General features: G+C 42.4%; 2 protein-coding genes across 7 annotated transcripts in view; one reads left to right on the top strand and one right to left on the bottom strand.

The window, feature by feature from the left end:
- The window catches only part of LOC138952817 (uncharacterized), a 30,947-nt gene extending 30,602 nt beyond the window's left edge, over positions 1 to 345 (top strand). The window contains exon 9 of the mRNA XM_070324553.1: positions 133 to 345. Coding sequence (XP_070180654.1) covers positions 133 to 212 — 80 coding nt within the window. The 3' untranslated portion in view covers positions 213 to 345. The remainder of the gene's footprint in view (positions 1 to 132) is intronic.
- Positions 346 to 3,546: 3,201 nt separating this feature from the next.
- Positions 3,547 to 23,297, bottom strand: part of LOC138951846 (uncharacterized) — a 48,986-nt gene continuing 29,235 nt past the window's right edge. For 3 of the 6 annotated variants that reach the window (XM_070323401.1, XM_070323404.1, XM_070323406.1), the window contains 12 exons: positions 18,782 to 18,925; positions 17,524 to 17,811; positions 17,292 to 17,384; positions 13,803 to 14,474; positions 12,686 to 12,829; positions 11,432 to 11,719; positions 11,200 to 11,292; positions 8,293 to 8,961; positions 7,565 to 7,852; positions 5,681 to 5,773; positions 4,646 to 4,693; positions 3,547 to 3,979 (listed from right to left, as the gene is read on the bottom strand). In XM_070323401.1, the coding sequence (XP_070179502.1) occupies positions 3,663 to 3,979; positions 4,646 to 4,693; positions 5,681 to 5,773; positions 7,565 to 7,852; positions 8,293 to 8,961; positions 11,200 to 11,292; positions 11,432 to 11,719; positions 12,686 to 12,829; positions 13,803 to 14,474; positions 17,292 to 17,384; positions 17,524 to 17,811; positions 18,782 to 18,925 (3,137 nt within the window). In that variant the 3' untranslated portion in view covers positions 3,547 to 3,662. The remainder of the gene's footprint in view (positions 3,980 to 4,645; positions 4,694 to 5,680; positions 5,774 to 7,564; positions 7,853 to 8,292; positions 8,962 to 11,199; positions 11,293 to 11,431; positions 11,720 to 12,685; positions 12,830 to 13,802; positions 14,475 to 17,291; positions 17,385 to 17,523; positions 17,812 to 18,781; positions 18,926 to 23,297) is intronic. The other 3 variants (XM_070323402.1, XM_070323403.1, XM_070323405.1) reach the window with 3 other exon arrangements.

The following is a 23,297-nucleotide window of genomic DNA, read 5'->3' as shown; positions in this document are numbered from 1 at the left end:
AATCCATAAATCCATATCTAGTCCTTTAGAGGCGAAATATCTAGCTGGTAGGACATGCAGCATTCTCTACTGTACGTGACCAAAGCAAACCCGTTCATTTCCAAACAACTATTCTATGTTGACTTATCACAGAAGGGGGCAAGCTAGAAGGAATCGAGGCCGCTGGAGATACCCGAGTCCCAACAGCAGGATTCAGCAACAGACACGGATAATCTGGCGGAAGAACCTACACAGTGGTTCGATTTCGCCTTTGCTCAACCGACTGATGGTTCATTTCCTTGTATAGCTGTTAAAGTTCTTGGAATTGTGTGTACTGCTAGATGAATATGCTGGAATAAAATGAATTGGAACAATGTTGTGTTTGTCGGATTTGTTTGATTTCTGTTTGTGAGCGTACGGAACGTGTTTGCGAGTGTGTACGCGTCTGTGATGTAAGAGAGTTGCAATTTGAAACAAACATCACAACCAGAAGATGACAGTTCAAGTTTTTGTTCTGATAACAACTGATTTCCCCCATCATTCTTTGTCTCTTCCATCAGTTCAGCTGATGTTTTTAGTTGCTTGCGTTTGCATTTCTTTCCTAGCCTGTGCCTCAATTTGTTTGCATGGACGTTTAGTGCTTTACTTAATTTGCTGTGGGTGTTTGGAGATTTGTGAGAATGACTCAGTTCGGATGGGTGATTTTTCGTACAACCTTTTTATTTGATGCATCCCCCCCCCCCCCCTACTTTTGGGGGGTCTTTTTGTATATGAAATGCTTCGCTTGATTTATGTAATTTTGTGGGGTCTTCAACGCGTGGAATTGTTTTGGGACGTCCCCCCCCCCCCCACTGTTTGTTGAATATAATTATGCAGCAGTGTGTGTGTATGTGTGTGTGTGTGTGAATGTGTGTGCGTGTTTGTGTATGTGTGTGCGTGAGTGTGTGCGTGTTTGTGTATGTGTTAAAGAGGGTGTGTGTGTGAGAAGGTGTGCTCGTGCGTGTGTGTGCGCGTATGTTTGAGTGCGCGCGTGCGTGTGTGTATGTGTGCTTCTAGTTGTGTCTGTGTAGGTATAGAGAGAGTTTTTTTTCTCTCTGTTGGATATTCAATACATGTACGCACTGTATATTGTCTGTATGTATCCTGGTCTGTGTATGTGTGGGTAGGGAGTTTTTTCCATTCTTACTGAATTTATGCAGTGCATGTTGTGTTTTTGTGCGAGTAAGGTGAGAGTTTTCCATTGGTCTATTAGTGTATGTAGTTCATAGTCTGTGTGTGTATGTATGTGTCCGTGTGAGTGGAGGCAGAGCCGGCCACCCTCTTCTCCCATTTCTTATTAAATGTATGCAGTGCATATTCTCTCTGTGTCTGTTTGGGTACACACACAAACACACACACACACACACGGACAAACACTCACGCGCGATCGCGCTCGCTCTTTGCCACATAGGTTACAATAGAAAGGGACAGACACACAGACAGAAACAGGAAGAGAAGCAGCTGACACATCGATAATCAACTATGCAAATAGGGCCTACTCTTTCTTCGTCCATACTACACATAAACATACGCACGGCCATGCACGCAATTACACACACTGTCAAACACAGACACAAACACGCACGCACAAACACGCACATTAAAAGAAGTAAAGATTCTTGGCTAGCCTCGAGTGACCGAGACTGGTCCAGCTGAACTTTAAAGCACTCTGCAATGACACCACAAACAGCATAATTTATGAGCCAGTGAAAGACAGTGTCGAAAGTAAAAAGACGTTGAAGTTAGGCGACGTGAGCCAAGTTTGGCCAGCCCAGACTGCCATGGTCTTCGATGGTTCAGTGGATATCTACTGGTGTTCGCCGTTTTTACGATTCTGTTAAACATACGAGAAGTTTCCCCCAAAATGTAGAACAAATGAACAGAATACCTTAAACAGGTAGCGAGAAAAATCACCAAACCCAACTGAATCACTCTCATATATCTCCAAACACGCACAGCAAAGCATTAACACCCAAACAACCCAATGGGGGGACAAGGTATGAACAAATGTAAACGCAATCAACTGAATAAATGAGCTGAAGTGATGGAACAGACAAAGAACAAGTCGCGTAAGGCGAAAATACAACATTTAGTCAAGTAGCTGTCGAACTCACAGAATGAAACTGAACGCAATGCAACGCAGCAAGACCGTATACTCGTAGCATCGTCAGTCCACCGCGCACGGCAAAGGCAGTGAAATTGACAAGAAGATCGGGGTATTCGTTGCGCTGAGAAGGATAGCACGCTTTTCTGTACCTCTCTTCGTTTTAACTTTCTGAGCGTGTTTTTAATCCAAACATATCATATCTATATGTTTTTGGAATCAAGAACCGACAAGGAATAAGATGAAGGTGTTTTTAAATTGATTTGGACAATTTAATTTTGATAATAATTTTTATATTTTTAATTTTCAGAGCTTGTTTTTAATCCGAATATATGATATTTATATGTTTTTGGAATCAGCAAATGATGGAGAATAAGATAAACGTAAATTTGGATCGTTTTATACATTTTTATTTTTTTTTACAATTTTCAGATTTTTAATGACCAAAGTCATTAATTAATTTTTAAGCCACCAAGCTTAAATGCAATACCGAACCCCGGGCTTCGTCGAAGATTACTTGACCAAAATTTCAACCAATTTGGTTGAAAAATGAGGGCGTGACAGTGCCGCCTCAACTTTCACGAAAAGCCGGATATGACGTCATCAAAGACATTTATCAAAAAAATGAAAAAAACGTTCGGGGATTTCATATCCAGGAACTCTCATGTCAAATTTCATAAAGATCGGTCCAGTAGTTTAGTCTGAATCGCTCTACACACACACACAGACAGACAGACACACACACACACATACACCACGACCCTCGTCTCGATTCCCCCCTCTACGTTAACATATTTAGTCAAAACTTGATTAAATATAAAAATGGGGGAACCAGTTGTTATCTGAACAAAAACTTTTACTCTCATTTACTGATTGTGATGTCTGTTTCAAGTTGCAACTCTTACATCACAGACGCGCAGACACTTGCAAACACGTTTCCGTACGCTCACTTACAAACAAACAAGAGGCGAAGCCTTCAAGGCTCACGTAAGAAATCGACAAACAGTAACACAAACTCAATCACTCCGTCACACATACACACACACACACACACACACACACACACACACACACACACACACACACAGAAAGCATCTATAGGTGAAACTGTGCAAGAAAGCGAGACCCTGGATCTGCCAAGTAGTCTCGGCCCGCTCACAATAACAATGACCGAGACTTTCAGTAATTCCTTTGCGTGACGTCTAACCCTCTTACGTCATAATGTGACGTCTTCAAATAGTTTCTATCACACACGTCGAACACTTTTGACCGAGACTGACGTAATCCATAGACTCGGAAATGTTAAAGTTTCTATCACACACACACACACACACGCACGCACGCACGCACAGACAGACAAAGTTTATCATCGCATAGGCTACACTTACGTGAGCCAAAAACCTACACATCATACACACAGAACATTGATTCAATTAATTTTATTCCAGTATATTCACCTAGCAGTACACATAATTCCAAGAACTTTGACAGCCATACAAGGAACTGAACCACCAGTTAGTTAAGCAAAGGCTAGTCCGAGTCAGTTAAGCCAGTCGAACCACTGCGCGGGTTCTTCCACCAGATCCTGCTGGTCTGACTCAGGTATCTCCAGCGGCCTGGACTCCACCGGAGGCACATCGGAGGGGATGTTCGAGCCCGGGATGTTGAAGGGCGTGGCCTCTGCTGGAGGTGCCCTAGTGGGAATGTCAGGGATCCGATCTCCGAGGGGCGTGTCTTGCTCCGATGACCACTGGAAGGGCAGGACTTGCTGGAATGTGTCCCAGCTGTCCAGTGTGTCGTCAATGCCGTTGTTCAGCTCGTGGATCTGTCCCCACAGTTCTTCCAGCATGTCCCCTTCTGTGGTCAACCAACAGAGAAGTCATTTTCCTCGCATATTTTTAGGCCAGGGGTAGGACAGACAAGGGTATGAAAACAATCACAGGAAAATAATCAGTCCAGATAAAGCTACCCAGCTGTTGTTCAGGTCGTGGATCTGGTTTTTTTTCATGGCCCTGGGCTGGTATGCATGAGTCGAGTTTAGAGATTTTAGTCCGGAATAAACTGCATTGTGGGTACCGTTTATCCCGGAATAAAGTCTCTAAACTCGAATCATGCATACCGGCCCTGCTGTGTTAGCAAAATCGAGGAGGTTACGAGTATTTGCCCGTGTCAAGATTGTGTACATTACGATATCCATTACTCTGCAAGACAAAGGACAGTATATCCTGGAGGCAAATGTCGATGACACGTTATCAAAGAGGCTTGTGAAGTAAATTCAGGTATAATATATTCAATGCCATCTTCTTGCGCGTAAAAACTTGTCTGTCAAGTCCTATTTGACTCTCTCGCTTTAAAATTGCTAAAGGCACGAACAAGAAACTAGGCCAACCAAACATTATGTAGATTACAAAAAACATCTGAAATCACCCACATCTGTTGTAGCTTTCTTTCTTACAAAATGACAAGAACTCAGTCGTAACTGCTTGCAGCAGTCTTACCGGGATGAGGGCACACTATACTTACCAGACTCGCCTTGTCGTCCATCCTCGTTACTCTCTTCTTCTGTGGGCTCTGCACACACAGACGGATGTATAATCACTTTACACAGGCAGGCAGTACAGACAGACAGACAGACAGGCAGACAATGCAGACAAACAGAGACAAACAGACAATTATTAGGCAGGCAGGCAGACAGAAAGCTTCTCTGGGCTCTGCACACACAGACGGATGCATAATCACTTTACACAAGCAGGCAGTACAGACAGACAAACAGGCAGACAATACAGACAGACAGACAGACAAACATACAGACAAACAGACAATTATTAGGCAGGCAGGCAGACAGAAAGCTTCTGTGGGCTCTGCACACACAGACGGATGCATAATTACTTTACACAAGCAGGCAGTACAGACAGACAAACAGGCAGACAATACAGACAGACAGACAGACAGACAGACAGACAGACAAATACACAATTATCAGGCAGGCAGGCAGGCAGACAGAAAGCTTTTCTGGGCTCTGCACACACAGACGGATGCATAATCACTTTACACAAGCAGGCAGTACAGACAGACAAACAGGCAGACAATACAGACAGACAGACAGACAGACAGACAGACAGACAGACAGACAAATAGACAATTATTAAGCAGGCAGGCAGGCAGACAGAAAGCTTCTCTGGGCTCTGCACACCCAGACGGATGTATAATCACTTTACACAGGTAGACAGTACAGACAAAGAGGCAGGCAGACAATACAGAAAGACAGACAGACAAACAGGCAGACAATACAGAAAGACAGACAGACAAACAGGCAGACAGGAAGGAAGGTAGACAGACAGGCAGACAGACAGAAAGACAGACAGACAAACAAACAAAGCGACAGACAGACCCACTTTTACTGGATGTTGACACAGAGTCACATACTCTTTGCAAAGAAGCCATCCAGCCGATACTGTATTGAATAAAACAGCTAGTTCACATACTTCCTCCTTACCAGGGGAAGGGGTGGGGGGTCAAAAGGGAAACGACATTTTAACTGTGCCCCCATGTGATTACCTTGTGAACTACTGTAGTAGATGTCGAAACCTCTCTTCTCCAGGCTTTCGTCTGAATGGAAGGTGAGCGTGAAAGTGTCGTCCGGAACCTCCACTGATGGCAGTGCAAAACATACCATGTTAGTTCTCGTAACAGGTACACTATCTGCCAACACTCATTTTACACACTTGGCAAATGACAACTCAAAAGGAGAGTGAGCAATACCTAGGACTTGAGCCGATAATGCCCGACGAAGGCCAATGACAGCCGAAAACGAAATTCTATTTTTCAAACTTATGCTGGTCTCAACAAACGGATCTACACTACAAGTATATTGCTATTTCATATGTTACGTGGATTTCCATTGGTCAATTGGGCAAAACTGAGCTCAGTGCAAAAGTGATATCGACGACATTTCCGTCGATATCAGTTTTGATATCGACGACCTCTTTATTGCTTCTCCACTTCAAAAACAAAAACACCTAAATTTAAAAACAAACAAATATGTATGAAAATCTAATTATCCCAGAATTTAGTTCAGCAAGTGACTAAAGACTTTTTGAAAGAAAAGACATTTTAGAATACTGAAAAGTACAAGAAAAGAGTGAACAAAAAGAAATAATAATCAGAGGGAGGGATATGGAACAGCCAAAACTGAGACAAATACTTTTGTAATTTCTTTACAGTAAATACAAAATGTCCAGAGAATTAGCAATATATTTAACATTGACTGACTGTGTGATGATATCTTCTGCTATTGGTCTGTTTCGACAGTGATATCAAAATCTCTACCTCCGGTCTCGATTTTGATATCACTGTCTCAACAGACCATAGCAGAAGATAGGGGAAGGGCTCCTAATATGGACCACTTTTTGTTTCATGCTGATAACTAACTTGTTTTCTTGCGAAGAAGTTTCATTTTGTGTTTGGTAGTCCTTCGCTCTTAGGTTAACCGTTAGGACTAATTAGAGTGAAATAGCTTTGATAGACATTCAGCAAAAATTAAATACAGAAAAAAATCACAAATGGTCCATATTGGGAGCCTGGGCGCCTAATATGGACCCGTCAAGCGGCCTTCACGAATCACTGTAAAAAGCCCCCTATACTTCAAAATAACATGATACAACTTAGTGTACAAGTCAGACTGATTAAAATATGCTTTAGATTTATCTGTTTCGGGTCGATGAGAGCATTATTTGAAGCACACCAGGAAACTAAAGAAGCTTATCAAAAACAGAGTGAAAATAAGTGAAATTATCAATTTCCACGAAAAGAAGACTTTTTGTTATATTTTTTTTAAATCTCGAGGGCTAGTTATAGGTTATTTCCAGCAAGCTTCTTAAATGAATTAATGAAAATAGCCTTTAGCTTTTATTTTCTTCGATTTGTTGAAGGTGGTCCATATTAGGGGACTCGCACATACTTTGAGATTTTGCTATTATTTTTTTATTTGCAGGAGAAACTCGGGGTCAACACTGCTAAAATGTAACAAATACCGTCTTAGCTGTCATATAAATAGCAATTTTTGTGTGATAAAAGCTTTGGCTGTGGACAGAAACGAGTCCGCTTTAGGCGGCAAATTTAGAATGAACGCTGCCAAAAGTGAAAAAAAAGAAAAAAACTAACGGTTTTGAGGTTTGTGTTTCTGCAACTGTTTTGACATGTACAAGTTATCCAGAGCGGGTGAATACAGCGAATGAAATTGTTTTGAGCGCTCTAGCGCCGTTAGTTTGTCAGAACAGGAGGTGGTCCATATTAGGAGCCGGTCCATATTAGGAGCCTTTCCCCTATCATCACACAGTCCGTCAATATTGGGTAATACAACGAACAAAATCAATGACAAATCAAGATAACTGCAAAATAAGAGGAGCAATCAGAAAAATAAAAACAAACTCTGTATCTTACCCTCCATACTCTCCCCCGCTTTGAGGCCACACAGTTTGTTGCTGACGTCACCATTGATGATGACGTAATCATAGGCACAGTCCGAGTTCCATTCGACGTCAAAATCGTCAAAGTTGAGGTACACGGTCTGGGGGCCGGGTTGGTCGAGGGTCACCGTGAAATCAAAGTCTTCGTTGTTGGAGTACGTTCCGGGGTAGTTGGGACTTTTCAGGTGCCCAGAATTACTGTTGATGTGATACTCGCGGCGAGGACATCTCCTCGACCCAGACCCAGAGCCAAAATCGGTGTCTGAATCGAAACCAGAATCAGTATATACGAGTGTAGTCGTGGTTTCATAGTCACTATTATTCCATGGTAGCTGGCTACCTTTTACGAAAAGCAACAGCCGAGTACGCATCAGTTCAGGGTCAAGATATATAAATAGATGACGAAATGCTCCCCCCCCCCCCCCCAGTTCCCGAAATCAAAAGTACTGATAGTAACCCCATTTGCAATTGAAACGAACAGATTTCTAAAGTATTAGCCACTGCCGGCAACACTGTACTAGCTCACAGTGTCTTAAACTGAGCAAACGTAAATTGACAGAAAAGGCATCGGTGCTGTCCAATGCAATCAAGATAGTATAACCGCACCAACCACACACACATTTGCAAAACGTGCACGAACCACGCACAACACTGAAAGGCTGACTTGAAAGTAGGATTGGAACACACTATCTTTTCACTCACTGTCGGGAACTGGCGCAGCTCCATCGTTGGGGTACCAGTTACCATCGTCATCATAGTAACCATAGTCGCCGGTGTTGAATGGATGGTCTGTGTAGCCATCCGTGTACCCATAGTCGCTGGTATCCGTGTACCCATAGTTAGTGGTGTCCGTGTACCCATAGTCTGAGGTGGAAGACGCGGAGGTCCAAGAGTCTGTGTATCCATTGGTGTACACATCGTCAGTGGCGTAAGACGGATAGTCTCCATAGCGTGTGTACCAATCGCTGTAGCCATAGTCGGTGGCGTAAGACGGATAGGCATAGCTTGTGAACGCATCGCTGTAGCCATAGTCCGAGGTGTAAGACGGATAGCCATAGCCAGTGTACAAATCGCTGTAGCCATAGTCCGAGCTGTAAGACGGATAACCGCCATAGCTTGTGAACGCATCGCTGTAGCCATAGTCCGAGCTGTAAGACGGATAGCCATAGCCAGTGTACAAATCGCTGTAGCCATAGTCAGTGGCGTAAGACGGATAGTCATAGCTTGTGTACACATCGCTGTAGCCATAGTCGGAGGTGTAAGACGGAGAATTTCCGTAGTTGGTACTTGAGTATGTGTAGCCGCGCGCGTCAATACTTCCAATGTCTATGGAACTAGTTTGGTAGTCAACGGTAGGGATTGTCGTGTATTCTGAAGGGAAAAACACAACAAAACATTTTGTTAACTGTCGACTTGAAACTTAAAGATCAACACTGAAAACCCGAGATCAGTCATCACCAAGACTAGTAAGGCTTGGCTAGCCAAAAGACGAGGACCGAGACCGGTCACGCTGGTCTTCGCAAAGCTGGCAAACATAGATCCAAATGGTCTTTCATTTTGAGCTCCTTTTCGTAGAAAACATGATATATCTGTGTTCTTTTTGATTCAGGAAAGGATGAAGAATACGTAGAGGTTACATGCTGAGTCTCAGTGATTATTAAAAATAATGGTCGAATTTAGCGGATCATGAAAAATGCGAGCTTTAGCGAGCTTTTTCATGACCGCGAACTGAGACCATTATTTTTAATAATCCCTGAGACGAGGTGTGTAACCTCTTTATTCCTCCTTTCTTCAGTTATTCAAAGAAAAGAGGAGTTTTTTTGCGAAAGTTTGATCGAATCCAATTCACTCAACCAGTCAACCTGCGCAAGCGATCGATTAATGCGCGGTTATATAGTTCCGTGCAAATCATTCCATTCTGTTGACACTTTTTGTCAGTTTCCCTGTTTTGGACTAAAATCAAGTGGCGGTAAAGGCAGATATTGTGTGTTCTGTTTATGATTTGGTATCGCTTAAGATAATGTTCTTTCGTCAAATGGGACTAGCAGACGAACTTTTGCATCCGTGTTCCAACGTTAAAAACTGTATGAAGTTCAGTTTTCTGGGAAAATAGTGTATGAAACCGATTTATGTTCTTTAAATTGATGAGATGTGTGCATTTGGTTGCGTGTGATCTGTTTATAAAATGAAATATTGTTGAAAACTGACCGTCGGATTGCAGTCCAGGGCCGGACCCAGGGGGGGGTTCCAGGGGTTCCGGAACCCCACCCCTGGAAAAAGCATGTACCTTGCTTTGAGTGGGGTTTTTTTTTTTTTTTTTTACTAGTTTTAGCACCAAAACAATGCTGCTCTTAACCCTCAAAACAAGGCCCAGAATGCACCAGATTGCACAGATTTTAACCGTTTTTCAACAATTTTCCGGGGGAGCATGCCCCCGGATTTTTTTACTAGTTTTAGCACCAAAACAATGCTGCTCTTAACCCTCAAAACAAGGCCCAGAATGCACCAGATTGCACAGATTTTAACCGTTTTTCAAAAATAATCCGGGGGAGCATGCCCCCGGACCCCCCTAGTTCGCGCGCCTGCAAAGCAGGCGCGCGCTTGTGGCTTCGCCACTTCGCTGATTTGCCCCCCCCAAAAAGGAGGAACCCCCCCCCTTACAACTCATTTGGTCCGGCCCTGCAGTCTGTTGTCGAAGAAACTGAGTGAAAAGAAATTTGAAAGTAGAACTACTCTTGTCGCTAGACAAAGTATGAGAGTTACTTGCCTTGGGAATTTGCTTGTGTTGAACGTTTGTGCACGGCAGATCTAGATTAAGAAAACAACCGAACTCATGGATTTTATATGGAGATTCATGTGTTCAAGCCTGTAGTTGTTAATTTAAATGCGGTATGTTTGTATTGTTTGCGCCAGAGATGTATACTTCGTACATTAGAGCGTTTGGAACTTTTCAGTCGCAAAAGTAGTACCGACACAGAACAGCTTCTCAACCCATTGCGCTATGGAGGATTCAGGCTGTTGCTGGCTCGTTATTTGTTTGGTTGCTGGGTGTTTATCGAAAAATAACTAGCTCTACAAGTTTACAGAGGTAAAGAAGCAGAAGGGGGAATAAAGTGCACTCTTTTTTGAATGTGTTTTAAAATTATGAATTTTAATTAGAATTTTGATAAATAAATAGATTTTTAAGCTTCCAAGCAATCCCATAGCCCGGGCCGGGACAAAGTTTGTTTTACCCAAATTTCAAATAATTTGATTGAAAAATGAAGTCGACCATCACAGTGCCGCCTCAGGTTTTTTTTTACAGCCGTCTATAACGTCATCGACAACATTTCCCGAAAAATGAGCAGTCCGTACTTGTTCCGCGCAAAGATACTCATCAAATAACACCAAAACAAACGTGTCAAATATTCAAAGATAGGTTCAGTATGAAACCAATAAAGATTAACTTTCATTTACGTCATTAAAACTTTTCACGGATGTCAGTGTCTGCTGTTGTTTGCTTGTAAACGTTTCAACGATTTCAACCGCACACACGGAAAGAAATTTAACATGCAAAACTGAGAAAGGAACAAACACAGAATGAGAGAAGGAAAGCCAGAAAGAGTGTACCTTGTTCCACTGTGTAGCTGATGTTGAAGCCCTTCCTTTGCACAGAACCGTCAGAGTGCAGAGTGACAGTGAAGGTGTCGTCTGGAACTTCCACTGTGGAGAGGAAAAACATTGGAGATAGAGAACGTGTTGGGTTTACCATCATAACGTAGCAACGGGCATTGGTACATTTTAAACATACCTTCCTAGCTGCCAACAAACTTCGAATTTTATGTTCCAAAAATGTCCTTGCCTGAAATTTTCTCTCCATTTTTGACGCCGCACAATTTGTTGGTTTCGTCACCGTTGATGATGACGTAATCATAGGCACAGACGGAGTTCCACTCTACGTCAAAGTCATCCAGCGTCAGTTCAACGGTCTGGGGGCCGGCTTGATCCAAGGTCACTGTGACCTCATAGTCCTCGTTACTGGGGTAGGACTCAGGGTAGTTACGGCTGGTGATGTACCCGGAATTACCACGAACATTGTTGCCAGGCTGGGCCGAACTCACATCGGGAGTGTAGGTGGTGGTTACCGTGTCTTCAATGGAAAGAACAGATCACATTTTGAGACTGTCAGCTGTCTGTATGTGATATAAGTCTCAGAGAAACATGGATCTGCCATATACATTTCAGTTTTCTCAAGTCTTAACTCAACGCCACATATGAATCTAAAAAATGAGACGCGAGTCCATTTCCGCCATTGGCTTCTTACGATTTTATAACTTTAAGTTCTTTTGGACAGGATTGTAAATCAACAATCAAAAATGCCATTAACTGTTTTGTGCACAATTAATCATATAATTGGTCAATTACACATTTGTTTGCAATCTCGCCTATCTTCTTGGCCTTAGATATTATTACTTAAACGGAAATTTTGTCAACAACTTGGCCAGTTGAATGTACTGACCCCAGGTCTGCTGCATAATGACAATAAATAATACGAGAATTTATAACGCGCACATATCTCACCACAAGGCGACTCAAGGCGCAGGATACACAGGATACTGAAACTTCCTTTGAAGGTTACTGGTGAGAGACTGCTTAGGATTTGTAGATGTGTTTTAGTGCTAAGTAAATTCTAAGTAAATGTGATACGGTTTAGTGTTGTTAGTTTTAAGTGCAATCCTTAATTCTTAGTAAATGTGATGTATTTTATGCGTATGTAATCGCTTGACACTGCATGGCAATTTTCCTTGTTTTTATAAGGACAGTAACATTTTGAGTCTTGAGTCTTGTCTTGAGTCTGTGGTAAATGCAGTCAAACGACCATCAACACAACTGATTACTCTTGATTCAGATGCTGCTATAATTAACCGTCAGCCAACCATCGGGGTTCACCAACATCCCTACTACTGCATGCAAGCCGGCACACCTTCGATCTATGGTAGATTTACCATGTACTTTTTCATGGTTCCAGTGACGTTAGCTAAATAACAACGATTCTGCAGTTAATGTCAAAATACGGGAGCAGATGAAGTATATCTGATTAACAATAGTTCATTACCAGTGACGAAGTCTGTGGCTTGAGAAACAGTATTTGTGAAGTCTGGTGTAGGAGGTTGAGTGGTAGTTACGTAGTCTCTTTGCCCAGAAGTTGTGTACTCAGTGAAGGTGGTGGTGTAATCAACACTCACACCCGGGGTAGACTCTGAGACAAAAAAAGTAATGCGTTGATAATTATGAGTTTTTTTCTTCAGGTGGCCAAACAAGTTTTAACAACATGTGCCTCAAATAGCTGATACAGATTGAGAATAAAATGCGGAAACATTGATTAACACACATAAAGACCTTTTACTTTCATGTTCATTGGGGAGACTACTGTTTGGTGATCATTCAGCACCACTACGCAGCAATGGCTTTTGACAAAAAGTCAAATACCGAACTTGCACAGAAATATAGCATGCAGTAACGACCGCAAAGAAAACCTACATTTTCGTATCTCAGGTAGTCTACAGTTCAACGAGGTATGCGATACAAGCAACAGTGTGTCTTCCCCCCCCCCCCCCCCCCAGTTCCCGAAATCAAGAGTACTGATAGTAACCCCATTTGCAATTGAAACGAACAGATTTCTAAAGTATTAGCCACTGCCGGCAACACTGTATTAGCTCACAGTGTCTTAAACTGAGCAAACGTAAATTGACAGAAAAGGCATCGGTGCTGTCCAATGCAATCAAGATAGAACAAGAAATTCCTCCGAGGTAGGAAAAACACCCCCGTCAAAGGGAAATAACCTTCTCAGTTGGTGGCAGTGACTGAGTGAGAATGGTTATTTCCCTTTGACCATTAAGATGTCCCTCTATAAGTCCTTGTATAATTTTAATCCACCAATAACTCCCTCACCGTGTGTTTGACTGGTCCCAATTTTTGTAAGGACCGTCTCAAGAATGTATAGAACCTGTTCACCAAGTTTGGTGACGATCGGTCCGTTCATTCTTGAGATCTATATGCGAACACAAACACACAAACAAACACATCGACCGAAACCTATACACACCCCTATACCGGGGGTGTAATAACCGCACCAACCCGCACACACACATTTGCAAAACGTGCACAAACCACGCACAACACTGAAAGGCTGACTTGAAAGTAGGATTGGAACACACTATCTTTCCACTCACTGTCGGGAACTGGCGCAGCTCCATCGTTGGGGTACCAGTTACCATCGTCATCATAGTAACCATAGTCGCCGGTGTTGAATGGATGGTCTGTGTAGCCATCCGTGTACCCATAGTCGCTGGTATCCGTGTACCCATAGTTAGTGGTGTCCGTGTACCCATAGTCTGAGGTGGAAGACGCGGAGGTCCAAGAGTCTGTGTATCCATTGGTGTACACATCGTCAGTGGCGTAAGACGGATAGTCTCCATAGCGTGTGTACCAATCGCTGTAGCCATAGTCGGTGGCGTAAGACGGATAGGCATAGCTTGTGAACGCATCGCTGTAGCCATAGTCCGAGGTGTAAGACGGATAGCCATAGCCAGTGTACATTGAATCGCTGTAGCCATAGTCCGAGCTGTAAGACGGATAGTCGCCATAGCTTGTGAACGCATCGCTGTAGCCATAGTCCGAGGTGTAAGACGGATAGCCATAGCCAGTGTACAAATCGCTGTAGCCATAGTCAGTGGCGTAAGACGGATAGTCATAGCTTGTGTACACATCGCTGTAGCCATAGTCAGAGGTGTAAGACGGAGAATTTCCGTAGTTGGTACTTGAGTATGTGTAGCCGCGCGCGTCAATACTTCCAATGTCTATGGAACTAGTTTGGTAGTCAACGGTAGGGATTGTCGTGTATTCTGACGGGAAAAAACACAACAAAACATTTTGTTAACTGTCGACTTGAAACTTAAAGGCACAGTAAGCCTCCCGTAAACCATCACAGATACGGTCAGGCTTTTACACACAGTACAAACACCCTTCCATTTGAACGCTCACCAAACGGGAACATCCTAGGTGGCCTACGTAAAGAGCGAGCAATTTTCAAAGAATTAATATTTACTTGGTTTATCTTACCCCTGAGCCATTGTGAACCCGTGTGATCCAGTTTCCTTTTTCACAATGTAGTCGTCAGTTAGTCATTTGAATGCGACTCGATGTGAGCTTATTTACAATAGCACGTTTTTATACACGAAACAAACGGCTGTGGTTCACAAGAACTCTAGCGATGGCTTTTGACTGTTGAGAGGAACGGCGATATGCACTGATAAACCGTCGTCTGCCACGACCCCTGCTTCCGGGTTTTTCTTTTTTCAAACTTTTACAACTTCGAATTGTACTGATCTTGTCTTGATGAAAAAAGAATTCTTTTATGATTGAAGAATGTTTGTGGAACAAGCTGTCAATCTATTATTTAGATTTTAAAAGTTAGGTCTAGCGCAAAAACGCACCACGGTCCAAAAACATTTTGATATCATGGATTCACGGCTATCGCCAGTTTACATCGATAGAATGAGACCCGAAGGGAAGTAACTCATGTTTGACCTGAGTTCAGGATCGGTCCAAAATGTGTTCGAGACAATCTGCAAAATTAATTCTTTAAAAATTGCTCGCTCTTTACGTAGGGCACCTAGGATGTTCCCGTTTGGTGAGCGTTCAAATGGAAGGGTGTTTGTACTGTGTGTAAAAGCCTGATAGTATCTGTGATGGTTTACGGGAGGCTTACTGTCCGGGCGTGATTTCCGGTATCATAACAGCCGTCCAGCACCAAAACGAGGCGCCATTGTTGTTGGACCAAGTCCACGAAAATAAATTCTTTGAAAATTTCTCACGCTCGACAGAAAGCAGCCAGGATGTTCCCGTTCGGTGAGCGTTCAAATGGAAATATGCTTGTACTGTATGTAGACGCTCGGGGAGCTCTGTGATGGTTTACGGGAGGCTTACTGTGCCTTTAAAGATCAACACTGAAAACCCGAGATCAGTCATCACCAAGACTAGTAAGGCTTGGCTAGCCAAAAGACGAAGACCGAGACCGGTCACGCTGGTCTTCGCAAAGCTGGCAAACATAGATCCAAATGGTCTTTCATTTTGAGCACCTTTTCGTAGAAAACATGATATATCTGTGTACGTTTTGATTCAGGAAAGGATGAAGAATACGTAGAGGTTACATGCCGAGTCTCAGTGATTATTAAAAATAATGGTCGAATTTAGCGGATCATGAAAAATGCGAGCTTTAGCGAGCTTTTTCATGACCGCGAACTGAGACCATTATTTTTAATAATCCCTGAGACGAGGTGTGTAACCTCTTTATTCCTCCTTTCTTCAGTTATTCAAAGAAAAGATGAGTTTTTTTGCGAAAGTTTGATCGAATCCAATTCACTCAACCAGTCAACCTGCGCAAGCGATCGATAAAAGCGCGGTTATATAGTTCCGTGCAAATCATTCCATTCTGTTAACACTTTTTGTCAGTTTCCCTGTTTTGGACTAAAATCAAGTGGCGGTAAAGGCAGATATTGTGTGTTCTGTTTATGTTTTGGTATCGCTTAGGATAATGTTCTTTCGTCAAATGGGACTAGCAGACGAACTTTTGCATCCGTGTTCCAACGTTAAAAACTGTATGAAGTTCAGTTTTCTGGGGAAAATAGTGTATGAAACCGATTTACGTTCTTTAAATTGATGAGATGTGTGCATTTGGTTGCTTGTGATCTGTTTATAAAATGAAATATTGTTGAAAACTGACCGTCGGATTGCAGTTTGTTGTCGAAGAAACTGAGTGAAAAGAAATTTGAAAGTAGAACTACTCTTGTCGCTAGACAAAGTATGAGAGTTACTTGCCTTGGGAATTTGCTTGTGTTGAACGTTTGTGCACGGCAGATCTAGATTCAGAAAACAACCGAACTCATGGATTTTATATGGAGATTCATGTGTTCAAGCCTGTAGTTGTTAATTTAAATGCGGTATGTTTGTATTGTTTGCTCCAGAAATGTATACTTCGTACATTAGAGCGTTTGGAACTTTTCAGTTGCAAAAGTAGTACCGACACAGAACAGCTTCTCAACCCATTGCGCTATGGAGGATTCAGGCTGTTGCTGGCTCGTTATTTGTTTGGTTGCTGGGTGTTTATCGAAAAATAACTAGCTCTACAAGTTTACAGAGGTAAAGAAGCAGAGGGGAGAATAAAGTGCAATCTTTTTTGAATGTGTTGTAAAATTATGAATTTTAATTAGAATTTTGATAAATAAATAGATTTTTAAGCTTCCAAGCAATCCCATAGCCCGGGCCGGGACAAAGTTTATTTTACCCAAATTTCAAATAATTTGATTCAAAAATGAAGTCGACCATCACAGTGCCGCCTCAGTTTTTTTTTTAAAGCCGTCTATAACGTCATCGACAACATTTCCCGAAAAATGAGCAGTCCGTACTTGTTCCGCGCAAAGATACTCATCAAATAACACCAAAACAAACGTGTCAAATATTCAAAGATAGGTTCAGTATGAAACCAATAAATATCAACTTTCATTTACGTCATTAAAACTTTTCACGGATGTCAGTGTCTGCAGTTGTTTGCTTGTAAACGTTTCACCAATTTCAACCGCACACACGGAAAGAAATTTAACATGCAAAACTGAGAAAGGAACAAACACAGAATGAGAGAAGGAAAGCCAGAAAGAGTGTACCTTGTTCCACTGTGTAGCTGATGTTGAAGCCCTTCCTTTGCACAGAACCGTCAGAGTGCAGAGTGACAGTGAAGGTGTCGTCTGGAACTTCCACTGTGGAGAGGGAAAACATTGGAGATAGAGAACGTGTTGGGTTTACCATCATAACGTAGCAACGGGCATTGGTACATTTTAAACATACCTTCCTAGCTGCCAACAAACTTCGAATTTTATGTTCCAAAAATGTCCTTGCCTGAAATTTTCTCTCCATTTTTGACGCCGCACAATTTGTTGGTTTCGTCACTGTTGATGATGACGTAATCATAGGCACAGAAGGAGTTCCACTCTACGTCAAAGTCATCCAGCGTCAGTTCAACGGTCTGGGGGCCGGCTTGATCCAAGGTCACTGTGACCTCATAGTCCTCGTTACTGGGGTAGGACTCAGGGTAGTTACGGCTGGTGATGTACCCGGAATTACCACGAACATTGTTGCCAGGCTGGGCCGAACTCACATCGGGAGTGTAGGTGGTGGTTACTGTGTCTTCAATGGAAAGAACAGATTACATTTTGAGACTGTCAGCTGTCTGTATGTGATATAAGTCTCAGAGAAACATGGATCTGCCATATACATTCCAGTTTTCTCAAGTCTTAACTCAACGCCACATATGAATCTAAAAAATGAGACGCGAGTCCATTTCCGCCATTGGCTTCTTACGATTTTATAACTTTAAGTTCTTTTGGACAGCATTGTAAATCAACAATCAAAAATGCCATTAACTGTTTTGTGCACAATTAATTATATAATTGGTCAATTACACATTTGTTTGCAATCTCGCCTATCTTCTTGGCCTTAGATATTATTACTTAAACGGAAATTTTGTCAACAACTTGGCCAGTTGAATGTACTGACCCCAGGTCTGCTGCATAATGACAATAAATAATACGAGAATTTATAACGCGCACATATCTCACCACAAGGCGACTCAAGGCGCAGGATACACAGGATACTGAAACTTCCTTTGAAGGTTGCTGGTGAGAGACTGCTTAGGATTTGTAGATGTGTTTTAGTGCTAAGTAAATTCTAAGTAAATGTGATACGGTTTAGTGTTGTTAGTTTTAAGTGCAATCCTTAATTCTTAGTAAATGTGATGTATTTTATGCATGTAATCGCTTGACACTGCATGGCAATTTTCCTTGTTTTTATAAGGACAGTAACATTTTGAGTCTTGGGTCTTGTCTTGAGTCTGTGGTAAATGCAGTCAAACTACCATCAACACAACTGATTACTCTTGATTCAGATGCTGCTATAATTAACCGTCAGCCAACCATCGGGGTTCACCAACATCCCTACTACTGCATGCAAGCCGGCACACCTTCGATCTATGGTAAATTTACCATGTACTTTTTCATGGTTCCAGTGACGTCAGCTAAATAACAACGATTCTGCAATTAATGTCAAAATACGGGAGCAGATGAAGTATATATATATCTGATTAACAATAGTTCATTACCAGTGACGAAGTCTGTGGCTTGAGAAACAGTATTTGTGAAGTCTGGTGTAGGAGGTTGAGTGGTAGTTATGTAGTCTCTTTGCCCAGAAGTTGTGTACTCAGTGAAGGTGTTGGTGTAATCAACACTCACACCCGGGGTAGATTCTGAGACAAAACAAGTAATGCGTTGATAATTATGAGGTTTTTTTTTCAGGTGGCCAAACAAGTTTTAACAACATGTGCCTCACATAGCTGATAAAGGTTGAGAATAAAATGCGGAAACATTGATTAACACACATAAAGACCTTTTACTTTCATGTTCATTGGGGTGACTACTGTTTGGTGATCATTCAGCACCACTACGCAGCAATGGCTTTTGACAAAAAGTCAAATACCGAACTTGCACAGAAATATAGCATGCAGTAACGACCGCACAGAACGTATCTCAGGTAGTCTATCAGTTCAACGAGGTATGCGATACAAGCAACAGTGTGTCTTCCCCCCCCCCCCCCCCAGTTCCCGAAATCAAGAGTACTGATAGTAACCCCATTTGCAATTGAAACGAACAGATTTCTAAAGTATTAGCCACTGCCGGCAACACTGTATTAGCTCACAGTGTCTTAAACTGAGCAAACGTAAATTGACAGAAAAGGCATCGGTGCTGTCCAATGCAATCAAGATAGAACAAGAAATTCCTCCGAGGTAGGAAAAACACCCCCGTCAAAGGGAAATAACCTTCTCAGTTGGTGGCAGTGACTGAGTGAGAATGGTTATTTCCCTTTGACCATTAAGATGTCCCTCTATAAGTCCTTGTATAATTTTAATCCACCAATAACTCCCTCACCGTGTGTTTGACTGGTCCCAATTTTTGTAAGGACCGTCTCAAGAATGTATAGAACCTGTTCACCAAGTTTGGTGACGATCGGTCCGTTCATTCTTGAGATCTATATGCGAACACAAACACACAAACAAACACATCGACCGAAACCTATACACACCCCTATACCGGGGGTGTAATAACCGCACCAACCCGCACACACACATTTGCAAAACGTGCACAAACCACGCACAACACTGAAAGGCTGACTTGAAAGTAGGATTGGAACACACTATCTTTCCACTCACTGTCGGGAACTGGCGCAGCTCCATCGTTGGGGTACCAGTTACCATCGTCATCATAGTAACCATAGTCGCCGGTGTTGAATGGATGGTCTGTGTAGCCATCCGTGTACCCATAGTCGCTGGTATCCGTGTACCCATAGTTAGTGGTGTCCGTGTACCCATAGTCTGAGGTGGAAGACGCGGAGGTCCAAGAGTCTGTGTATCCATTGGTGTACACATCGTCAGTGGCGTAAGACGGATAGTCTCCATAGCGTGTGTACCAATCGCTGTAGCCATAGTCGGTGGCGTAAGACGGATAGGCATAGCTTGTGAACGCATCGCTGTAGCCATAGTCCGAGGTGTAAGACGGATAGCCATAGCCAGTGTACATTGAATCGCTGTAGCCATAGTCCGAGCTGTAAGACGGATAGTCGCCATAGCTTGTGAACGCATCGCTGTAGCCATAGTCCGAGGTGTAAGACGGATAGCCATAGCCAGTGTACAAATCGCTGTAGCCATAGTCAGTGGCGTAAGACGGATAGTCATAGCTTGTGTACACATCGCTGTAGCCATAGTCAGAGGTGTAAGACGGAGAATTTCCGTAGTTGGTACTTGAGTATGTGTAGCCGCGCGCGTCAATACTTCCAATGTCTATGGAACTAGTTTGGTAGTCAACGGTAGGGATTGTCGTGTATTCTGACGGGAAAAAACACAACAAAACATTTTGTTAACTGTCGACTTGAAACTTAAAGGCACAGTAAGCCTCCCGTAAACCATCACAGATACGGTCAGGCTTTTACACACAGTACAAACACCCTTCCATTTGAACGCTCACCAAACGGGAACATCCTAGGTGGCCTACGTAAAGAGCGAGCAATTTTCAAAGAATTAATATTTACTTGGTTTATCTTACCCCTGAGCCATTGTGAACCCGTGTGATCCAGTTTCCTTTTTCACAATGTAGTCGTCAGTTAGTCATTTGAATGCGACTCGATGTGAGCTTATTTACAATAGCACGTTTTTATACACGAAACAAACGGCTGTGGTTCACAAGAACTCTAGCGATGGCTTTTGACTGTTGAGAGGAACGGCGATATGCACTGATAAACCGTCGTCTGCCACGACCCCTGCTTCCGGGTTTTTCTTTTTTCAAACTTTTACAACTTCGAATTGTACTGATCTTGTCTTGATGAAAAAAGAATTCTTTTATGATTGAAGAATGTTTGTGGAACAAGCTGTCAATCTATTATTTAGATTTTAAAAGTTAGGTCTAGCGCAAAAACGCACCACGGTCCAAAAACATTTTGATATCATGGATTCACGGCTATCGCCAGTTTACATCGATAGAATGAGACCCGAAGGGAAGTAACTCATGTTTGACCTGAGTTCAGGATCGGTCCAAAATGTGTTCGAGACAATCTGCAAAATTAATTCTTTAACAAGAAGAGCAAACGCTCGATCGAGTCACTTTCGCAGTTCTGAATATTATATGAGGCATCAGATGGACAGGAAGAAATTGCTATTCACAACACAATGAGTCACGTTCACATAAAATTTGAGCCCGGTCACTTTTATAGTTTCCGAGAAAAGCCCAACGTTAAGTTGTGTGTTGCCGAACAGAAAAGGCTAGTTATCTCCCTTGTTTTTCTGATAACGTTCGTAAAAGGCTACAGATGTAAATACTTTGATGTAAAGAATAATCCTACAAAGTTTCAATCACATCCGATGAACTTTGTCAAAGATATAAAATGTCTAATTTTTCCTTTGACGCTGACCTGTGACCTTGAAAAAGGTCAAAGGTCAACGAAACCATCGTTAAAGTGTAGAGGTCATTGGAGGTCACGACTAAACAAAATATGAGCCCGATCGCTTTGATAGTTTCCGAGAAAAGTCCAACGTTAAGGTGGTGTCTACGGACGGCCGGCCGGACGGCCGGGCGGACGGCCGGACGACCGGCCGGACAGACTAACACTGACCGATTACATAGAGTCACTTTTTCTCAAGTGACTCAAAAATTGCTCGCTCTTTACGTAGGGCACCTAGGATGTTCCCGTTTGGTGAGCGTTCAAATGGAAGGGTGTTTGTACTGTGTGTAAAAGCCTGATAGTATCTGTGATGGTTTACGGGAGGCTTACTGTCCGGGCGTGATTTCCGGTATCATAACAGCCGTCCAGCACCAAAACGAGGCGCCATTGTTGTTGGACCAAGTCCACGAAAATAAATTCTTTGAAAATTTCTCACGCTCGACAGAAAGCAGCCAGGATGTTCCCGTTCGGTGAGCGTTCAAATGGAAATATGCTTGTACTGTATGTAGACGCTCGGGGAGCTCTGTGATGGTTTACGGGAGGCTTACTGTGCCTTTAAAGATCAACACTGAAAACCCGAGATCAGTCATCACCAAGACTAGTAAGGCTTGGCTAGCCAAAAGACGAAGACCGAGACCGGTCACGCTGGTCTTCGCAAAGCTGGCAAACATAGATCCAAATGGTCTTTCATTTTGAGCACCTTTTCGTAGAAAACATGATATATCTGTGTACGTTTTGATTCAGGAAAGGATGAAGAATACGTAGAGGTTACATGCCGAGTCTCAGTGATTATTAAAAATAATGGTCGAATTTAGCGGATCATGAAAAATGCGAGCTTTAGCGAGCTTTTTCATGACCGCGAACTGAGACCATTATTTTTAATAATCCCTGAGACGAGGTGTGTAACCTCTTTATTCCTCCTTTCTTCAGTTATTCAAAGAAAAGATGAGTTTTTTTGCGAAAGTTTGATCGAATCCAATTCACTCAACCAGTCAACCTGCGCAAGCGATCGATAAAAGCGCGGTTATATAGTTCCGTGCAAATCATTCCATTCTGTTAACACTTTTTGTCAGTTTCCCTGTTTTGGACTAAAATCAAGTGGCGGTAAAGGCAGATATTGTGTGTTCTGTTTATGTTTTGGTATCGCTTAGGATAATGTTCTTTCGTCAAATGGGACTAGCAGACGAACTTTTGCATCCGTGTTCCAACGTTAAAAACTGTATGAAGTTCAGTTTTCTGGGGAAAATAGTGTATGAAACCGATTTACGTTCTTTAAATTGATGAGATGTGTGCATTTGGTTGCTTGTGATCTGTTTATAAAATGAAATATTGTTGAAAACTGACCGTCGGATTGCAGTTTGTTGTCGAAGAAACTGAGTGAAAAGAAATTTGAAAGTAGAACTACTCTTGTCGCTAGACAAAGTATGAGAGTTACTTGCCTTGGGAATTTGCTTGTGTTGAACGTTTGTGCACGGCAGATCTAGATTCAGAAAACAACCGAACTCATGGATTTTATATGGAGATTCATGTGTTCAAGCCTGTAGTTGTTAATTTAAATGCGGTATGTTTGTATTGTTTGCTCCAGAAATGTATACTTCGTACATTAGAGCGTTTGGAACTTTTCAGTCGCA

Source organism: Littorina saxatilis, linkage group LG17, assembly GCF_037325665.1.
Source record: "Littorina saxatilis isolate snail1 linkage group LG17, US_GU_Lsax_2.0, whole genome shotgun sequence".
NCBI lineage: Eukaryota > Metazoa > Mollusca > Gastropoda > Littorinimorpha > Littorinidae > Littorina > Littorina saxatilis.
This window is presented reverse-complemented; position numbering and strand designations above follow the sequence as displayed.